Raw genomic sequence first — 16155 nt, 5'->3', positions numbered from 1 at the left:
TTCCCGTGGCCGCCCCCCAGCAGGAGGGGCTGGATTGCTGGTGATGCTGAGGTTTGGGAGTTTTTGTTTCCTTCTTCTTCCTCTTTGTTCTGCCCCGCCCCGCCCCGCCCCGCCCCATGCCATCCTTTCTCGCCTTCTTCTATTCTAATGTAAAAGCAACCGTGACCATTTTTACCCATTTTTACTCCCGCCCTACCTGGAATCTTCTTAAATGGTACCAAATCCATCATGCTAAAGATACTATTTTGAGACCACAGAGCGAAGAGGAGCAGTGACGAGGCCGGGCCTGTCCACCCTCAGGAGGGGCCTCTGCAGGGGTGAGGACCACGCTTTCTGAACAGAAGTTACAACACAGTGTGGAGACTGAAGAACAGGACAGAACTCCCGAAACCTGCCCTGGTGCCAGAGACACAGAATCCATCCTCAGCATCCTCAGGGCTTCCTTCACTCTCACAAGGAAGGACGAGCAGGAAGCGTCACCCGGACCCCGGCTGCACCGTCCTGACGCCCCGCTGGTTCCCGCAGTTCGCTCTTCTCGCTGAACCCCTGCGGGGCTCCTGAGCGGTGAGGCCTCCTGGGCAGTCACTGGGATGGGAACTTCCTCTCCATCACACCAGCCCCCCGGAGAGTGGCCAGTGGTTCCTGAGGACTCGGTGGGTTTCACATTTCACATCTCACAGTGAGCTGGGGAAGGGGCTGGGGTGAACCTGCGGGGCCAGGGCCCCCACCGAGGGTGGCAGATAGAGAGACTGAAGCCCCCACCTCCTTCCAGACTTCTGGTTCCAAAGTTCCTCTCCCTGGCCAGCGGGTCCCTGCCTTCGCTGGCCTCTCTGAATTCCACATTCCAACTGAACCCCCACAGAACCCCCACGCGGCCGCCCCTAACGGTGGCCCGGCACCATCTGCCATTTTGCTGCTTGCCTTCTCCGAGGTGCAAGGAAGTTTTGTCATAAGGAAAACTTGAAGGAAGAAACATTTCAGCTGCATCTGTCTCCCTTCGGAGTGCTGAGAGGCATCGGAGAGGTCAACGGTGCCCCACGCCACTTTTTGCACATTCTTCCCTCAGCCAGCGTCCCCGCAAGACTCAGGGCTCCAACCTCTCCAGCTTCCCCTCGTGGAAATCCATCGGCCCCTCCTCTTTCAAGCAACACTGTGTTCTTCCCACTGCTGACACAGGCTGCTTATCCGGGCACCTGGGCCCTGCTCTGCGTGCGCCCTGCGTTCTCCTCTGCACGCACCCCGGGCTCGGCTCTGCCTGTGCCAAGTTCTTCTCCCCACAGCCCAGGGGCCACACACCGCAGCTGCCACTCCAGAGACCAGGAAACCCAGGCACAGGGGCGTTTGCCACATTCCAGGTCTCGGGGCTGCCACGGACCTGCTGACCGGACTTCCGTGGGTCAAGGGCCCAGGCCACCTCCTCCAGCAGCACTGTGGCCGCCACCCCAGACTCAAGCCTCTGCCTCAGCCCCCGTGTTCTCCTGACTACAGGTTTCACTCCCCCAAAATCCACCTCACTGCCTCAGCGTGGTCGTTCCACAGAATACATCCCAATCCAAAGGGGTCTGGGGTAGGCAGAGGGAGGCGTGTGCGCATGAGCTCTGGTCTCTGAAGCTCTTGTCTCTGAATTTAGAAGGCAGGTTCCTCTTTGCTGAGAGGTAAGGGGCTCCCTCCTCCCTACACCTGGTGTCCGTCCTGTGATTCCGCCTGGAAGCCTAACGTGAAATCTTTTTAAAGTTGTCCTTGGAGGACTGGGGCGGCTGTCCTGCCCTTCGTCCAGTCTTCAAGACTCCCTTTCGTTTGTAAAAAGGATAGAAATGTAAATGGCAAAGGATTACTCTGTCCATCAGAAAATGTGAGAGAGAAAATCATGCCTGGAAAAGCTGAGCCCTCCCATCCTCCCACCTGAACCTCAGCACGAAGCGCATGTGGGTGCTGAGGTGACACCGAGTTCTCAACCACATTCCTCTCCTTTCTGTGGGACAACCAAAACCACAAAAGTCCCTGTTTTAAAGAATGCCATCTGCGTCTTGGAAATTAACAGCTGATCTGTTCAGGTTTAAGCTGAAATCTGGTGAAAACCTGCCCAAGAGAATCACAAATTATTAGTCTGATAATAGGGCAAAAACCTCAATTTCTCTGCAAGAAGAGAGGGGACCTCACGGAGACCTCACCTCGTGCAGTGCACCTTGCCCCAGCGGCACAAATTGCTGACAAAAAGCTGTGCTGTCTTCACCAGATAGCTTCCAACCAATTGAAGTCGCAAAGGAAGAGTCAGCCAAGATAACATGATGGTTTTTTTTTCTTTAACCCATTGCTTGTAGGAGGTAAATATTCCAGTCCCAAAGCATGGCCGGCAAACCCACTACAAGAAAATAAACTCCAATGCAAAGAAAAACCCTAGCTTTTTTCTACTGGAAAGTCACAAGTGCAGACAGGAAATGACCCGGTGTGAGGGGTCTCCTTCCCCAGAAAGTGCGAGGCTGCTGCGGACAGGGCCCCTGCTGTCCTTCCCTCCAGGGTGAGCCCACGAGCAGGAATGGCACAGGACTGTCGGCTCTGCAGGTTCCCTAGGAAACCACACCAGCCTCCCGCTGTCTGGGTGAACCCCTCGGTGCCCATGTGGAAAGCCCTTAAAATGACCGGATCACATGGTTCTGTGGGGCACTCGCCTACCCCAGCCATCCCCCGGCAACGGTGGGTCAAGTCCCCAGGACACCTGCAGGGAACCACGCAGTGTCCACAAACACAACGTGGGGGCCTCCGGGAGAAAAGAGGGCTCCAGCACAGGGTGAGGAGACACAGGCAACCAAACACACACACACAACATACCGCACACCACACCTATAATACACACCACACACCACACCATGCAACACACTATGTGTCATGCATACCACATATACAACACACTGTGCACCATGCACACACACCACACACATATAACACACACCACGCCACACACCACACACCACACAAACCACACAGCACACCACAAACCACACACATACAACACACACCACACACAACACATAAACCACACAGCATACCACAAACCACACACATACAACACACACCACACCACACACCACACACCATACCATGCAACACACTACGTGTCACACATACCACATATACAACACACTGTGCACCATGCACACACACCACACACACAACACACCATACCACACACCACGCCACACACCACACACATACAACACACACCACACCACACACCACACACAACACAAACCACACAGCACACCACACACTACACACAATACACACCACACCATGCAACATACTATACCACACCTACACCACACTATACACATGCAACACATACCACACCACACATCACTACATACCACACACACATCACATAAGACACACCACACACACAGCAGTGTTTCCTAGGGAGGGAGACATCCACAGCACAGGGCATTTGACCACCCATAGGAATCAGTCGTGATAATGGTCTGCGTCACGCAGTGCTGAGGCAGGCGCCTCCCTTTGGCCCTGCTGGTGCAGACACGCAGCCTCAGAACACATCACTTAGGGCCTGCCTGTGATTCTCCGCTGGGCTTGAGAGCAAAGAAGTAAACAGCCACGAGAAGTTCCTGACGCTACAAACAGGAGAGCAAGGGCACAGTCAGACACGTGGGAAGCCGCGTCCAAGCAAAGAGCCTGGAAAAGGGAAAGCTCGTCCTGACTTACGTAAAGCAGTCCTGAGAAAACGGAGTCCATATTTTAGCATAAGCTTCAAGTTTCCGCTGCTTACCACTTACCTAAAGATACAACTAAGATAATCACCTACAGCTGAAAATTGTCTTAAATTTTAATTTGGCTGTGATACACACTCTGTGGTTTCAGCTCAGGATAAAATATTCCTGCCCAATTATGATACGCAGCTAATTCTCCCTGATGGAACGTGGCGTCTCCAGCACAGCCACAGCACCAGCCTGAGCACTGGGAGGCTCGCAGAGTCCGCAAAACAGATGGGTTCTAGTTGTAAGGCAGCTCCCACCTCCGCTGCAAATAATCCTCAAAACGAGAGGGGCTTCTTCACCAAGGAAGAAATACCCGAACAGATCCACATCACACATCTACCCGACACACACACACACACACACACACACCCCGACACACGTCCACCTGACACGCACACTCATACACACACACACAAACCGACACACATCTACCCGACACACACACTCATACACACACGCACATACGCACAAACCGACACACATCTACCCTACACGCACGCTCATACACACACGCACATACACACAAGCCAATACACACACACGCACACACACACCGATACATATCTACCTGATGTGCACACTCATACACACACACTCATACACACACACATACATATGCACAAACCGATACACATCTACCTGACACATATTCACACACACACACTCATACACACACACTTATACACACACGCACAACCGATACACATCTACCCGACACACACACTCATACACATTCATACACACTCATACACACACACGCACATACACACAAACTGATACATGTCTACCCAACATGCACACTCATATACACACACATACACACAAACCAATACACATCTACCTGACATGCACACTCATACACACACTCATACACACGCAAATATGCAGATACACATCAACCCAACACTTATATACAACCCAACACACACTCATATGCACACACGTACAGATACACATCTACCCAACACACACTCATATACACACACACATGCATATGCACAGATACACGTCTACCCAACATACACAGTCACATACACACACACACAGATACACGTCTATGCTACACACTCGTATAAACACACGTGCACATACGCACAGATACACATTTACCCAACATATACTCATATACACATACACAGATACACACACATCTATCCAACACACTCATATACACACACATGCATACACACAGATACACATCTACCCAACATACATACTCATATACACAGATGCACAGATACACACACATCTACGCAACACACACTCATATACATATGCACAGATACACATTTACCCAACATACACTCATATACACACACACACACACAGATACACATCTACCCAACACACACTCATATACACACACGCATATGCACAGATACACACATGCCTACCCCACATACACACTCATACACACACACAGATACACACACATCTACCCAACATACACACTCATACACACACACACATTTACCCAACATACACTCATATACACGCACACATACACACGTGTGGGTGTGTGTACAGCCAGGCAGACACGTCCTTCTCTTTGAAACACCACTTCCTTCACTGGAAGAAAACACAAAACTTGTACAAAGCAAAGCATCAAATGTCGGATGCATTAACGGGGTGTCCTGAGAACGGGCCAGCCACTTGTGCCTTGCCGGGCCCGTGATGTTTGAATTCTGAGACTCGTTAAGTTCAGATCGACATGAGGGTGGGGAAAGAGCCTCGCTGCTGTGAAGCTCCTTCCCCCTCTGAAGGGCGCCCACACCAGGATATTTGGGCCACTTTGGTACAAAACAGATAAACCTGGAGTCCTTCCTAACAGGCAGGAGTCCGGTGCGCAGCAGTTTCCAGGGCAGTGTCCCGCCCCGCATTCCTGCGCCAGCCGTGCCCAGGCCTTGCTGTACACCTGCCTGTCCTGAGACCCCAGCCTTCCTGGCCCCCGCTGAAGGTGATTCTGACCCGCAGACAGGCGCTGCCTGCAGATAACAAGTCAGGACCGAGAACCCAGGAAGGGATTTGCTTGGCTTGGTTTTGTTTGATGCACTTCAGAGAACGGCTCTCAAGCTCTGGAACCCAGCTCAGAAGCACCGGGAGGAGCCACCGGCCAGGCACCGGGCCGCCCTCGCGCCTGAGACTCCAGGGATGCCTGCACCCCATTATTCAGTTAAAGACACTTAAAAGCATATGCATCCGCCACAGCAAGGAGGCACCCCACCTCCAGCCTGCTGGGACCAGCCCTCCCTCGGCACACAGGACCTGAGCCAGGGCTGCTACTCACTCTCTGTCTGTCACGATGTAGCCCCGCGCCTCTTCATCGGAAGGCTTGACTTCCAATTGCAGGCCGTCGCCGAGGGCCTCCTGAGCACCCGCTGGAAGGCTCTGCTCCTCCTCCGAGGGCCCAGGCATCTGGTTTTGGAGCTCCCCAAATGCGCCTGCCCCGGGCTCCGAATGCGGCTGCTGCCCCAGCAGGTCTTTGGAATACGTCTGGCTCTTGACGTTCTCCACTCCGGCAGTCTCCTCTTCTGAAGACAGGGAAGCCTCAGGGCGCTCGGATTTCTTCCTCTCCATTTTGAGGGGCTTTGCAAAGGGGAGGGCTCCAGGCGAGAGTTGAGACCCGTGGTCCTGCAGGAGGCCCCCGAGTGTGGCACTCAGACGATGGACCTGGAAGAGAGGACATTCTGTGAGGGACATCTGCAAAAGGCATGCTGAGGTGACACATGCAATCAACAGCTGCCTGGGACAGAGTCACCATGGGGATGACATGGGCAGCCTGGAAGGAGAGTGGGGGAGGAAGGCAAAGTGTGTTCAGTCTACATTTAGAATGATGTCTAGGTGAGCATGGGGTGTGAGGGTGCTGAGTATCCAAATCAATTGCGTGCTGTTCTCTCCTCCCTTCTAACCCCCTCACACACATGCACACACACACACCTCTCTGAAGAATCAGATTTTGTAGAGTCTGTGTAGGTCTTTGGCACTGATATTTTGAAAAATAAACTGTGTGATATCAAGATCCCATCCCAGCCCTCTAGAAGCAACAAACACCACCTAATAATAATAATAATAATAATAAATTTGCATCGACTGAGCTCTTCCAGCACACAAAGGTGCTGTCCTAAATGTGTTATATGCATGAACACACTGAGTCCTCATGTAAGCCTATGGGCGGGGAACCCTCAGTAACCCCAGTTTGCAGAAGGGGAGATGGAGGCACAAAGCGATGAACCCACGAGTGGGCACGTCACAGGGATGTGTAATTGATTCTAACGATACCTGAGGCATCTGTGGTTCCCACATGGGCAGCGCTCTCCCAGCCAGATCCCCTTTTCCCGGACCAGCCATCCCTCGGAACCCCTCGGCACCTCTGCTGACTATGTGTTGGATACGGACTTGCTTTGTGTGGGTTCTCACTTAATTACTACTCCAACCCCATAAAGAAAGGGTGAGTTTCACCTTTAATTTGTAGACTCTGGGGTTTACAGAGGTTAAATATCAAATTATTGGTACCAGATTACAAAGGTCATGCTTATCAGATCCAGAACTGGAACTCAGGTCGAAGGGCCGTCAAAGACGTGATCTCCACCCCCGGGCGCGCTGCCCTCCCAGGCACGCCACACTGCTTCCTAAGAAACACGGGGCTGCTCCTGCCGCTGGCACGTGCCAGGCAGCCCTCGGACACCTTCTGGTGCATGTGGTGCCAAGAGTCTTATGTCTACTTGGCAGGTTTTTTCCAACCATGAAATTATATCCTCAATATTACATTAGACGGAAACAGGAAAATCTGATTCGCTTTACGACTCACTTTGCCAAAACACAGTTTTAAGAAAATTAAGGAAGGTCTATAGAGGCAATTTTTCCGATTTTGGCTACAAATTACAACTTTTCCTTTTGTGTTTTTAAAAATTTAAACAAAATAGTAGTGTGATAAAAACACTGCTCAACTTCGGATCCTCAGTGACAACAGGACGTAGCCGTTGACGTCACTCAACAGAGCTAGGAAAAGGCATAATATTGTCAAATTGTGTTTCATGTGAGAAGAAAGATGTTTTTAAATAAATAAGAAGTCAGAAAATACAACACTCACATACCCTTTTTGAGAAACAGAATAGCTTGAAAATATACCCCAAACAGAACTAAATCAAAATTCCACACATGGAGGCTGAAAAGGCTGTGGTCTAAAAGTCAGGGGGTCTTTGTGGTCTAGAAGTCAGGGAGTCTTTGGCTAACGGCAGCCCCCGGAGCGCTCCCTGCCCCTCAGGTGGGAGGGCGGGGTCTCCCCGACTCCCTAAATTAGGAAATGTGTTTCTCAGCCCCACTTCTCCCTCCACAGCTCAGACGGCAGGTCCCACCATTTCTGATGGAAATTCGAAATAAGAACTGCTGATATTTTTTTCCTGTACTTGCCAACACACACGGAACCACAAACCACTAAGAGAATCTGAGGAGAGAATGACTAACCAAAGTCTCTTCTTTCTCCACCCCCAAAACTGGGTTTCCCAGAGCCACTCAACGTCACTGCTGTTGCTTAGGACGGTTCTTCATCCTTCGGCCTTGTGTTAATGACCAAAGGTTCTTAAAGGGGGAGAAACTAAGGGGCTAACCGACTTAACGGGGAAGGCCAGCGTCTAGCACGTGGACATCACCTGTGACTGGGCTCTTCTTCCAGCTGCCTCCGGAGCAGCGCTGCCCGTGGGGGCTCTGGGACGGCAGAGCGTCCTCTGCCTGTGGTATCCAGTGCCTTGGCCATGAGCCACATGCAACTAACAGGCCGCTGGCCTGAGCCCAGTGCAGCCGAGGCACTGCATCCTTTATTTATTTAATTTTAATCAATTTAAATGTAGGTTTAGATGGCCACATGCGGCCAGCGCGCTGAACCCCTCAGGAATCCGCACATGCAGGAGGCATCAAATGAGCAAAGCGAGGGGGAAATTCCAGGAAATATTAATTTTCTTCTTTGCATTTACCATGATTTTCGTATTTGTACCATAGATAAATTCGGTTATAATTTGAAAAGAGATATTTCGTATCCAAATATACCCATTTTTGTATGTTCTCTTTATACTGTTTTTCAATTTGGAGATTATGAGGGGTTTCTCCGTAACTTTCTGGGAAAAAAAACCTTTGTATTTCATAAATGTTCCCATACTATGAAAAAAAGATCACCGACTTCCACATTTAACACGAAACAAACACCACAGACGTCATCTTACCTCTTGGTAAAGTCTATCATCGTTGTCCTGAACTCCGCCATCTGTAAAAGACACCAGTGTTACCGAAACCCTCATCAAGAATGTCATCACAGGTGTCACAGACGTAAAAAGGGTGACCATTGCAGACCCCTCCATATGAAAGGTGAGGTGTGATGATGCTGGACTAATCCTGCCATAGAGTAATACACCTTTTCTGTTTATAGCACAAAATGGTATTCTATAAACATTGCAAAAGAGGAGGGAGGAGGGGACCGAGGAGCTAAACGGTGGATGTGAAGGCACCCACCATGACCTCGCCCGGCTCTGTGGGTTTCACGTGATCGTCAATGTTAACTCACGGCAAGAAAACCCATCGTACCCAGCGGTTCACATCACAAAAAAGCAAAGTGAAGCCTTCACCAAAACCACCTCACAATTAAGATGGCTTCAGAATCCACTGACTTAGGTTATTTCACTGGGGTCAATGTTTCTCTCTAAACAGGTAACCCGGCTGGGCGCGGTGGCTCACGCCTGTGATTCCAGCACTTTGGGAGGCCAAGGTGGGCGGATCACTTGAGGTCAGGAGTTGGAGATCAGCCTGGCCAACATAGTGAAACCCTATCTCTACTAAAAATACAAAAAATTAGCTGGGCATGGTAGCACACACTTGTAATCCTAGCTACTTGGGAGGCTGAGGCAGGAGAATCACTTGAATCTGAGAGGCAGAGGTTGCAGTGAGCCGAGATCGTGTCACCGCACTCCAGCCTGGGTGACAGAGCAAGACTCCATCTCAAAAAAATAAAATAAAATAAAATAATAAATATCCTACTTGCAGTGCCCAAAGGTGCATGACTCATGGCACCTGAACAGTCACCCCTGGGGACAGCACGCACACCAGGGCCTCCTACGTCCCTCCTAGCCCTGGTGCGGGTCCTGATTCCTTCAACCACTGGGCCGCCGCCTAACACAGGCCCTACCAGGGTGCAGTTCCACCCTCCCCTGCACCCTGCCCATCAGCCAAGTCAGGCTTCCAGCTTCCAGCAGGCCCCCCCTGCACCCGTGCGGAGAGAGGGGCACGTCTATCATTTGGTTTTCGGCATGTACTCGTGGGCCGGCCATGTGTGGGGAGCTGAGCTAGGCGCTTTCTTGCATCTCCACGCTGCGAGAAGCCATCAGGCCACAGAAGTGCCACCTGGCCCACGGGGCCTCCACAGGGCTCCGGCTGCCTGCTGGGCTGGGGTGCCAGGGGGCTGCTTTCTGCCTCCCCAGAGGCCTCAGAGGACCAACGCGCACAGACATTTGAATGATCCCCTCTCACTCTGCTATTTAAATATTTGACAATATTCACTGGTACACAGTCTAAACACAACACTTCTCATCACGCCTGTTTTCCTGACTCTGAGCCTCAGCGTGGAGGAGTGAAACCTCCTCACAGAGAGCATCTGCCGTTCAACATAATTGCTCTGGTAGGCTTAGTCTGTTAAGAAAGCTTTTAGAGGCAAAAGTTCAAACAGACAAAAAATCATTAATACAGATCCCCACATCCCCGGCAGAAAAGCCCACATTGCACTTGGTGAGCCAGCGGTCTCCGCACAGCCCTGAGGCCTCCCCTCCCCGCAGCACCCCTGGGCGTGGGCACCCATGGTGCTGGAGTCACCTGGAAAGCTTTCTCCATGGAGGGCGGCCTTGGGGCCATCCGCCTGTTCTCCAGACTCTCCCAGGGCCGCTTTCCCAGGGCCGCCTAGAGCTCCTCTGTGGTCCACGCCTTGCATCAGGCCAGCCATCAGCTCGGCCATGCTGTCCAGCTCCAGGTCACTCAGGCCCCTCGCCTCAGCTGGCTGCCTCTGCAGGTCCTTCAGGAGAGTGTGAATCCGTGCTCCTAGGGGCACACACAAACACGAGGACATGGTGGGTGGACGAATGCAAAGGGCCTCCGGGCTGCAGGGGTGTGGCGGCATCTGTGGCGTCCCAAGGCAGTGGCCACCTAGGGCCAGGTGCAGGCCGGCACTCAGAGAATATTGGGATATTGGACTTGAATCTCAAATCCACCTGACCCTGCGGCCATCACCAGTTCAGTTCCCTGGAGGTGGAAAGCCCCTAGAACGGAAGAACAGACTCATCCACCCGCTCAAGAGGATGGAAAGCACGACTTCCGGAAAACACTGGAATGACCAAGCCAGGAAGAGAGACGGGCTGGGCAACTTCACCATGTCCTCCAGATGATAAAAGAATGGAATGAGCCGTGTCCCCCTCACTTGGCAGTAGGAGAAACAATGCCTGGCAAGAACAGCGCCCTGCCCAGCACACCCTGCCCGGCACACCCTTCCCAACGCACCCGGCCCCCCACACCCTGCCCCAGCACACCCTGCCCTTCCCAACACACCCTGCCCTGCCTGGCACACCCTTCCCAACACACCCTGCCTGGCACACCCTGCCCCAGCACACCCAGGCTGCACACCCTGCCCCCCACACTGCCCCCGGCACACCCTGCCTGGTACAGAAGAGCACCACAGAAGCGGGCAGCCATTGTTATTCCACACTTTCTCCTGCTACAACAAGTAGAGAAAAGCCTCCATAGACTTTGGCCACCAGCGCATCCTAAATACGACACAGTGGCCCCAGCTGCCCATGTGCTGTGTGTGAAAATACATTTGTAAGTGAATGGATAATTCAGGAGGCCAGATGCAGCCTTCTTCCAAAGCCAGCCCCTCAAGCCTCTGCCGGAAGGCTAGCTAACAACAAGAATACAGAGAAGATAGTGGCTTGGGGGCCAGGGGACCCTCTGCTCTGTGGGGGCTCAGGAACACCTGAGTGGGAGGAACTCGGGGCCCACAGTGGATGGCCCATCCCGAGCCCCTGGAGTGAGCCTCTGCCTCTAGCTGTGGCAAGGATGCCCCCGGCTGTCACCTGGGTAGAGACAGGAGATGAGGATGTCAGACAAACCCTCCTGTGACGGCAAAAGCCGTGCCTGTTGATTAAACATAGTGGAAACGTGCTTCATCCGAAGACGCCATTTTCCAAAAAAAGACCCTTAAGATCTAGGCTGAGTGTGACACAGGTGGGAAGCCCCTCACCCTCCATCCTTGTTTCTGAGACCCCCACACACACCCTTACACTCCACATGTCCCCACCCCTCCCAATAGTGCAGGTGGAGACCAAGCCCCTCGCTGTGATGAAGGTGGGTGGGGGCCTCCGGTTACATCCCACATAAACCAGCCTCGACCGCAGGCCCTCTCTGTACAGTTCATCTGTGTTTTGCTTGTTTGTTCACTTGATAATGACAATGTAAAATAATGATAATGATGACGTAAAATAAAAGTAATGTGATTACTTTTATAATCAGAGAAGAAGCGACAGAAATTCTCTCTGGGGGTGCCTGCCCCCAGTGCCTGACCTGGGCGCTCCTCCCCAATGCTGGGTCTCCATGAGTGCCCAGTAAGATGGGGTGGAGGGTGGGGGCCTGTCACAGGGCCGGCACCCCCAGGGATCCGGGACAGAGAGGCCGGGGAAGCAGGGGTGCTGGGGGATAGGGAACCCAGGCCCTTGGCTACCACGCGGCTCAGCCGTCTCGTGCAGAGCAGCAGAGATCACCGAGTGAAGACAGTGGAGGGGCCGTGCACTTATCCACATCACAACTCACGGTTTCTGGACAGGTGTAAGGGCAGGTGCAAGACAGTCCCCCAGGCTGACGCTGGGGTCAAAGGTAGGGCTGGTGAGGCAACTGGAATGCAGGGATGGAGCACCTGGTCGACGGTCTTTGCAAAGGGCGTCCTGCACACAGGGCCACAGTGGCGCCCCAGGCTGAGTGCTGGGCAGCGGCCGAGTGCATGGTGCGGGGAACAGGAATCCTGCATGCCATATGGAGACATAGCAGAGCCCCTCTTGTGTGTAGGTGAAAACACAGAGGCCACGTCCTCAGAGGAAACGCCACTAGCATGAACCAACTCTAATGACATCTAAACACAGGCACACAGGGTCGAAGCCTCGTCCAAGAATGTGACTGCTGCCGGAAAAGCCCCTTAAAGGAAGGTAGCTGGGTCTAGGCCCCCGCTTCAGACAAGCAGCAACAGATGCAGGAGGAGGCAGAAAAACAGAATGGAAAATCGAGAATAGGGCAGTCGATGGTAGAGCGAGGAGATGAGGCTGTTTGCGGAGCGGCCGTAGCCACGGCGAGACGGGCGCACCCACTGATCAGCAGAGCGGGGAAATTAAAACAGAATCCGACACACATTCTGTGAGTGAAGAGCAGAGCGTCCGAACTTTAAAATCTTATGGAAGGACGTAATGGAAGAAACGGTTTGTGAATCTGAGGACAGATCACAGAAGTGATCACCGCTGGAAGCGCGGAATGGGAGACGTCCGCGGAACCTCAGTAACCCCTGGGGCAGGCCAAGCCGCTGCACTATTGCTGGAGTCCGGAGGGAACGGGACAAGAAACACCTGAAAGAAAGCCCAGGCGTCTCTCAAATCTGGGGAAGAATATTCACTCAGGGACTCAAGACAGTCACTCAGTTCCAAGATAATAAAATGCAAGGATAAGCACGCTGTAACTTTGGCCAAGCTGCTGAAAGCCAGACGTGGAGAAGATCCCTAGGAAGCAGCTGGGGTCGGGGCGGGGGGAAGACACCTTCCACACACAAGAATGGAAAGGGTCCTGGAGCTCAGAGGCCGCCAGACACACCACGTGTCCTGTAAGAACAATGTGTTTGATACAATGTGCATGGTCAGGCATTTGACGTTACAGATAACAAATGCCACATTTGAAGGGTTGAAAGAAAAACCATTCGATCCAGGAGTTTATATCCAATGACAATATCCTTCCAATGAGAGGGCGAAGGACAGACATTTTCATATCACGTATGTGAACAAAGCTGGGACAGCGGGTCCCAGGGGGCCACACCACAGGAAGTGCTGGGAGGAACCATGGCTGAAAAGAAACACCAGACAGAAGCCCAGAGCTATGGGAGAAGCCAAAAAGTTCCGAAAGGGTAAATATGTGGTTACATAAACAAGAAAGACCGTCTTCTTTTCTCCTCTTACTTTATCTAAAAAACAACTGATTGTTAGTACGGAAAATTTGTTACCACTTTAAGGTAGGGTTCATAAAACAGCTGCAGGTGTGACCTGGATGGCGCAAGAGGCTAGAGGGACCTGGAGCCTCCGACTCACCACGTCCAGGAAGTGGCACGATGACAACTCCAAGGAGACTGTTTCCAACAAAGGCACCAGGACGTTTCAACAGAGAAAGGGAAGTCTTTTCCGAAAGGACATCTTCCGTGTTACCCAGAAATTGGACTTGTAAGTATTTACCCGAGAGAAGTGAAACCCATGACCACAAGAGTCAAACGAGACTAGGGGTAGCAGCCTGACTCCTAATAGTTCCACAGACAGAGTCTAAAGTCCACGTGCCCGGCAGCAGGAGGGCGGATGAGGAGGCCACATCCACACCAGCACTGAGCCAGAAGGAACCACAGAGACGAGAAAAAGGGGGACAGACCTAGAACCAGTCAGGCTGAGTGAGAGAAGCCGGTCACCAGAGAATCCACCGAATCCTGTCAACGGAAGGTGAAATTCAAGGATGGGCAAGGTCTGCCCAGCGCAACCAGAGCCGCGTCACCTGCAGGAGGGGCTGGGGCGGGAGGAAGCACTGGGTGTGAGGGTGTGCCTTGCAGCGTGGCTGCTGGTTCCATGTGCACGTGTCCAGCGCATCGTCATGTCCACCTGTGATCTGCGCATCTCGCCGTGTGTACACTCCACCTCAACAGCAATAAAGACTCTGCCCTGAAGAAGACTGATGGGCCCGTTTCTCAGCTTTGAAGGAAAACCTGACTTTCTTATGTATTCAGTGTTGAAATCTCTGTCCTCATAAACGTTTATGTAAGATAGCTCATGGCCACGTCTCTACCTTCTTAAACGACACTGGCAGAGCGACGCAGAGGGGACACAGAATGTCCTGGACCCCACTGGGGTCTCACTGGGACCCTCCACTGTAGGGGGGTCCCGCCACCACCCTCCACCCTAGAGGGATCCCACTGCGACCCTACACCCTAGAGGGATCTCGGCACAGCCCTCTACACTAGAAGCGGAGGAATTATTTCTGCTTTTTACAAATTAAGAAATTCAGGCATTTTAGTTTTTTTTTTGTCTGCGCCAAATGCGTCACCAGGCCCGGGCTGCAGCCTGCAGTGTCTGCACGGGGCTCGACGGTGACGCTGCCTGTGGCACCCCCGTTCACTCAGCCGCACGTCCTGTCCTCTCCCCACGGCACGGGCTCTGTCTTGTCCACGTCGAGGCAGCGGGGCTGGCACCCGGTCCCCACGCGCCCCGTTCACCGCACACGCGGGACAGGAGTCAGTGTCTCGGGCCGTCTAGACTCGTATGACTTTCCAAACACCAGCGCTGGCAGCCTGTCGTGAGTTCTTTGAGGGGAAATTTTTTCAGTGCAGCCTCTTTTACCCATTAATTGAAGCTCGTTCTTCGGGGGCATCTTGCTACATGGCTGTAAGGACACATTTTTTTGAAGTTTCGCTTCATTTCTGAGCACTCTGCGCTGCGCCCCACCCCCCACCAGGGTCCCGCGTGGAAAGCGTCACAGCCACAAGCCTCTGACCTTCCTGTGTGAAGAACGGAGTCCCGTCAGCGCCACTCCAGACTTCCTGTTGGTGACTAAGACCTTCTGACGGAAAGGCCTGAGCGTCCACGACAGGCGTTTCTGAGACAGCAGCGTGTCTACGTAGTGTAGCACGGGATGAAGCGGACAGAGTCATTTAAAGTCAGTCTGTACACGAAACGTGTGATGGACACGGGCGTTCTGATCGGAGCGTGCTGGACGTCCACTGCCACCGACGTCCCCTGCTGGGGTGGCCAAGTCCCCTGTTACGGCCGACAGTAAAGCCTCCGAATTGCTTGGCACACAGTGGCGGCTTCTTTACCGTCGGGTTGAAGTGTCTGTATTAACCCCACATTTCTGATGCTCTGACACCTGGGGCCCTGCTGACCCTGGGGGGCTGCCCCTCCCACAAACAGCCAATTTCCAGACAGTGAACAGTCGCCCACTCCACGCAGGCTCTCCACATGCAAATCCTGCAATCCAGAGCCCACACCCACCTCCGCCTCTGTGGGCTCACACTCCAGGCCACTGGCCTAGTCACCCTGCGGCAGGGACCAGACACGGGCAGCCCCTGGCCCCGGAG

At 52.9% G+C, this 16155-nt stretch overlaps 1 protein-coding gene across 1 annotated transcript in view; it reads right to left on the bottom strand.

The window, feature by feature from the left end:
- The window catches only part of PTPRN2 (protein tyrosine phosphatase, receptor type, N polypeptide 2), a 362338-nt gene that overhangs the window by 57129 nt on the left and 289054 nt on the right, over positions 1-16155 (bottom strand). Inside the window, exons 6-8 of the mRNA XM_011990197.1 lie at positions 10620-10841; positions 8984-9024; positions 6055-6437 (exon numbers count right to left, since the gene is read on the bottom strand). Of these exons, the coding sequence (XP_011845587.1) occupies positions 6055-6437; positions 8984-9024; positions 10620-10841 (646 nt within the window). The remainder of the gene's footprint in view (positions 1-6054; positions 6438-8983; positions 9025-10619; positions 10842-16155) is intronic.

Source organism: Mandrillus leucophaeus, unplaced genomic scaffold (genome assembly GCF_000951045.1).
Source record: "Mandrillus leucophaeus isolate KB7577 unplaced genomic scaffold, Mleu.le_1.0 Scaffold373, whole genome shotgun sequence".
In the NCBI taxonomy this organism is placed as follows: domain Eukaryota; kingdom Metazoa; phylum Chordata; class Mammalia; order Primates; family Cercopithecidae; genus Mandrillus; species Mandrillus leucophaeus.
Note: the sequence above shows the minus strand (reverse complement) of the source record. Positions and strands in the feature narration are given on the sequence as shown.